The sequence below is a fragment of the Lampris incognitus genome, chromosome 9, assembly GCF_029633865.1.
Source record: "Lampris incognitus isolate fLamInc1 chromosome 9, fLamInc1.hap2, whole genome shotgun sequence".
Taxonomy (NCBI): domain Eukaryota; kingdom Metazoa; phylum Chordata; class Actinopteri; order Lampriformes; family Lampridae; genus Lampris; species Lampris incognitus.
The window spans coordinates 10651958-10657957 of record NC_079219.1 but is presented as its reverse complement, the minus strand read 5'-3'; the positions used below and the strand labels follow the sequence as shown (position 1 = coordinate 10657957).

The window sequence follows — 6000 nt, the reverse complement described above, 5'->3', positions numbered from 1 at the left end:
TGTACACAAAAGGCCTATTTCTCTCCAATTTTGTTCACAAATTTGTTTAAATCTGTGTTAGTGAACACTTCTCCTTTGCCGAGATAATCCAGCCACCTTACAGGTGTGGCATATCAAGATGCTGATTAGACAGCATGATTATTGCACAGGTTTGGCTTAGGCTGGTCACAATAAAAGGCCACTCTAAAATGTGCAGTTTTATCACACAGCACAATGCCACAGATGTCGCAAGTTTTGAGGGAGCGTGCAATTGGCATGCTGACTTCAGGAATGTCCACCAGAGCAGTTGCCCATGAACTTAATGTTAATTTCCCTACCATAAGCCATCTCTGAAGTCATTTCCGAGAATTTGGCAGTACATCCAACCGGCCTCACAACCGCAGACCATGTGTAACCACACCAGCCCAGGACCTCCACATCCGGCATCTTCACCTGCAAGATTGTCTTTGAGACCAGCCACCCGGACAGCTGATGCAACAATTGGTTTGCATAACCAAAGAATTTTGGCACAAACTCGGAAACTGTCTCAGGGAAGCTCATCTGCATGCTCATCGTCCTCACTGGGGTCTTGACCTGACTGCAGTTCGTCATTGTAACCGAGTGGTCAAGTGCTCACCTTCGATGACGTCTGGCACTTTGGAGAAGTGTTCTCTTCACGGATGAATCCCGGTTTTCACTGTACCGGACAGATGGCAGACAGCGTGTATGGCATCATGTGGGTGAGTGGTTTGCTGATGTCAGAGTGGCCCATGGTGGCGGTGGGGTTATGGTATGGGCAGGCATATGCTATGGACAGCGAACACAGGGCCATTTTATTGATGGCATTTTGAATACACAGAGATACCGCGATGCGATCCTGAGGCCCATTGTTGTGCCATTCATCCACCACCATCACCTCATGTTGCAGTATGATAATGCACGGCCCCATGTTGCAAGGATCTGTACACAATTCCTGGAAGCTGAAACCATCCCAGTTCTTGCATGGCCTGCATACTCACCGGACATGTCACCCACTGAGCATGTTTGGGATGCTCTGGATCGGTGTATACGATGGCGTGTTCTAATTTCTGCCAATATACAGCCATTGAGAGGAGTGGACCAACATTCCACAGGCAACAATCAACAACCTGATCAACTCTATGCGAAGGAGATGTGTTGCACTGCGTGAGGCAAATGGTGGTCACACCAGATACCGAGTGGTTTTCTGACCCCCCCCCCCCCACATATCTGTGAAATCCATAATTCAGTGCCTAAATAATGTCTCTTTTCAAGATAAAACTGCACATTTTAGAGTGGCCTTTTACTGTGACCAGCCCAAGGCACACCTGTGCAATAATCATGCTGTCTAATAAGCATCATGATATGCCACACCTGTCAGGTGGATGGATTATCTCGGCAAAGGAGAAGTGCTCACTAACACAGATTTAAACAAAATTGTGAACAAAATTTGAGAGAAATAGGCCTTTTGTGTACATAGAAAAAGTCTTAGATCTTTGATTTCAGCTCATGAAAAATTGGAGCAAAAGCAAAAGTGTTGCATTTATATTTTTGGTCAGTATAGATGTTAAACAGAAGCAGCCCCAGAATGGAGCCTTGGGGAACTCCGCAGGTCACTTTTGTATGCTCAGATTTGTAATTGCCTATACACACAAAATAGTCCCTGTCCTTTAAGTAGGATTCAACCCAGTTTAGTGCTGTGCCAGAAAGTCCTAGCCAGTTTTCCAATCGGTCTAGTAAGATGTTGTAGTCAGCTGTGTCAAATGCAGCACTGAGATCCAATAACACCAGGACTGAGATTCCGCCATTGTCTGTGTTTAAGCAGATGCCATTAAAGACCTTAACAAGAGCAGTCTCAGTGCTGTGGTGTGGTTGAAACCCTGACTGGAAGTCATCAAAACTGTTAAGTGCCAAAAAGTTGTTGAGCTGCTGGAAAACAGCTTTTTCAATTATTTTACTTAGAAACCTGAGGTTTGATATGGGCCTATATCTGTTCATTAGTGAAGTGTCTAGATTATTCTTTTTCAAGAATAGCTTCATGACTGCAGTTTTCAGGGCCTATGGGAAAGAGATCTGAGAGAAGCGATGTGTTGACAATTTGTAGAAGATCTGAGGACATACAATTAGAAACATTTTTGAAAAAGCCTGTTGGCAGAATATCAAGGCAGCAGGAGGAAGATTTCAGATGTTGTATAATGTCCCCCAAGTTTTTATGGTTGATGGGATCAAACTGACATGCTATTTGAATTGATTTTAGGCGGACAGAGGGACGACACATGCCCTTTACCTAGTATGACCAAGACCAAAGACATAGAACAGGTCTTTGGTCTTGCTCCCTGGTTTAGCCAATAGCACATATCCAGAGCCAATGTGGTGTCAGTCTCAAGTGGGTGGGAATAGTGTCCGCATAGTCATTGGCGTAAGCTTATGTCTGAAAGCCACTTCGCAGCGTGTTTCATGTCCCTGGTTCTGATTGTCAGCCGGTTCCGGGACATCAGCTTTGGAAGCAGCAAACAGAGTGTCAATAAGTTTTTCATCCTCTTGTATTTGGTAGAGCATAGAGATTTTTGTTCAAGCTCTGTGATTTTCTGGCTGAGCGTGGCACAGCTGCTGCATTCAGTGGAGGGAGAAGAGAGGGGAGGCATTTTTCCAAAAGCCTGAAGACTGAAAATTGGAAATGGCTGTATTTCCAGAAATCAGACCAAAATCTCAGTGACCACAGCTTAGGGCTGAGTTCATATGGTTCTCACCACATAGCAAGCACTATGGAGTTGGAGACTCCAGTGCAATCAAGTCTGTGTAACAATTGATGATCAGATAAAGTCGAGAAAATAATAAAGGCAATTAAAAGCAATTAAAACTTGGCAGAGTGGCCCAGTGGTTAGCACTCTTGCCTCACAGCAAAAAGGTCCTGGGTTCGAACCCCAGGCCATCCCAGGTTCTTTCTGTGTGGAGTTGGCCTGTTCTCCCCGTGTCTGCATGGGTTTCATCTGGGTGCTCCGGTTTCCTCCCACTGTCAAAAAGACATGCATGTTAGGGTTAGTACTCATGCCTGTGCCCCTGACCAAGGCAATGGAAAGAAGAACTGGAGTTGGTCCCCGGGCGCTGCTGCTGCCCACTGCTCCTATACAATAGAATGGATTAAATGCAGAGAACAAATTTCGTTGTAACCTGTACAAAACCTGACAAAATAATTAAGTGGATTTAAAAAAAAGTTGAAAAGCAAGGAAGCAGAGCAACAAACACGCGATCAAACAAACCATCAGCTGATGACTGGAAATTACTCAGCAGGGCAACGTGTGATTTCCCAAAGCAACTTAAACCAGTGCACTAGCTAAACCAGTGTATGAACTAAACCAGCACATTAACTAAACCAGTAAAGTAACAAAACCAGTATATTAGCTAAAACTATTATTAAACCTGCACTCCCACCCACTCTGGACCAACACCAATTTGCCTACAGAGCCAACAGGTCAACAGAAGATGCCATTAACACAGCTCTCCATACTGTATTGACACATCTGGAGCACCTGGGAACATGTATGTTGTTTGTAGACTTTAGCTCTGCATTCAACACAATAATCCCCAGCAGAATGGTGATCAAGCTGCTCGAGCTGGGTATCAGCCAGTCCATATGCAGATGGATAAAATACTTTTTAACAAATCGTCCACAGACTGTCAGGTTGGCGATACACCACTCATCGACCGTGACACTCAGCACTGGAGCTCCACAGGGCTGTGTGCTGAGTCCCCTTCTCTATTCACTTTACACACGACTGCACACCAACCCACAGTACAAATACCATAGTAAAATTTGCAGATGACATTACTGTGGTGGGACGAATACAGAATGGCAATGAGTCTGTCTACAGGGATGAGGTCCACAAACTGTCAGTATTGCGCTCCAGTTAAAAACTTGGCACTCAACACCTCCAAAACAAAGGAAATCATCATCAACTTTAGGAAACAGGAAGGGGAACCTACTCCCTTATACTTTGGCAGAGACATGGTGGAGAGGGTGACCTGCTTCAAATTCCTTGGCACACCCATCTCCCAGGACCTCACGTGGACTGTCAATACAACTTCCCTAGTGAAGAAGGCACAGCAGCGGCTTTACTTTCTAAGGCCAATGAGGAGAGCTAGTTTATCCCAGTTGCTGCTGGTGTCCTTCTATCACTGCTCCACAGGAAGCAAACTCACTTATGGCATCTTAGTGTGATATGCCAGTTGCACTGTGGCTGATAAAAAAGCTCTGCAGAGAGTGATTAAGTCAGCACAGAAAACCACTGGCACACAGCTACCTTCACTTGAGGACATATACAGATCCAGCTGCCTACGTCAGACTACAAACATAATCAAGGACTCATCTCACCCAGGCAACCACCTTTTCACTCTGCTGCTCTCTGGGAGTTGCTATAGGTCTTTCAAGACCCCTACTTCCAGACTTTTGAACAGTTTCTACCCAAGTGCCATTAAAGAACTGATCTCTGTTAACAAACTCTAAGCTTGCTATAATATCGTGAAACTGTGCAATAACACCTGTACATTGGCATGTGCAAAAATAATATGTTGACTCGGTTTAGTATGATACACAAACTATTTATCTAGTGTAATAGATATTACACTTATTTTTACACTTACGTATACATTATAGTATGTTAATTGTGCTACAAATGTGTGTCTATTTGTATTTTGACTATTTGTATATATTTTATTTTTCTATTTTGTACCACTGGGGAGTTGCACGTAATTTCGTTGTACAGCTGTGCAATGACAACTGAAGGCATTCATTCATTCAATCATTCATTCAAACAGTACATTGGTTTAGACTGGTCATGACGGCTTATGACCGCCCATACGTCATGAAAGTTTTGGTGTTTTATTTGAAAATTCTAAAAATCCTTTCAAAAAGTTAGTTGTGATTCTTTTCCAGGACAAAATGCTTGTGATAAATATCTCACACTGTCACTTTGTTCTGAACACAGGACTGTAGGTACACCATAGCATTTTTGTTTGTTTTTTCTGACATGGAAAAGAAGCAAATAAAAAAAGTCATGTATTTATACTGTAGAGTTTTACTTTCATTCTGCTCTTTTCATTTTGTTAGTAGGATTATTTTTTTCAAATTCTGAAAATAATTTGTTTTCTATTGTGCTGCACTCTTCTGTGACAGACAAATAGCCATAAACTGGAGTTGACTTAGATAGTCAAATGTTAAATAACACTTCTTTTAAGAAATCTGTCCGTGGTGGTGAAGCAGTCTAAGCATCGGCTTTGTGTCGATGCAGTTGCCCGCTTGGGACCGGGGTTCGCGCTCCGGTCTCGTCAGATCCGACTATGGCCGGACTCGACGAAGCAGCAGTAATTGGCAACGCTGTCTTCGGGAGGGGGGCGGGGACGGCTTGTGTTCGTCACATGAATGCGTCTCTGGGTGTGTCGGAAAAAGCAGTGGTTCGGCCTGGATTCGCCTTGTCACGAAAGCGGTGAGGTGTCTCCTTCGAGACTGCCGGCCAGAGAGATGCAGTTGGCGAGCGCATGTAGTACAAGGGTGAGTGTTTGAACTAAAATAGGGATCGATTGGCCTCTAAATTGGGAGAAATCAGAAATAAATTTTAAAAATATATATTTTCCCCCCCTTTTTCTCCTCAATTGTATCTGGCCAATTACCTCACTCTTCCAAGCCATCCCAGTCACTGCTCCACCCCTTCTGCTGATCCGGGGAGGGCTGCAGACTACCATATGCTACCTCCGAAACATGTGGAGTTGCCAGCTGCTTCTTTTCACCTGATAGTGAGGAATTTCACCAGGCGGACATAGCGCGTGGGAGGATCATGCTATTCCCCCCAATCTCCCCCGAACAGGCGCCCCGACCAACAAGGTGCTAGTGCAGCGACAAGGACACATGCCCACATCCGGCTTCTCACCTGCAGACACGGCCAGTTGTGTCTGTAGGGTCGCCTGACCAAGCCGGAGGCAACACGGGGATTCAAACCGAGATCCCCT

General features: G+C 44.5%; 1 protein-coding gene across 1 annotated transcript in view; it reads right to left on the bottom strand.

Annotated features, from left to right (window-relative positions):
- Window positions 1-2379: 2379 nt before the first annotated feature.
- dcst2 (DC-STAMP domain containing 2) overlaps window positions 2380-6000 on the bottom strand; it is a 29735-nt gene continuing 26114 nt past the window's right edge. Inside the window, exon 14 of the mRNA XM_056286157.1 lies at window positions 2380-2495. Coding sequence (XP_056142132.1) covers window positions 2380-2495 — 116 coding nt within the window. The remainder of the gene's footprint in view (window positions 2496-6000) is intronic.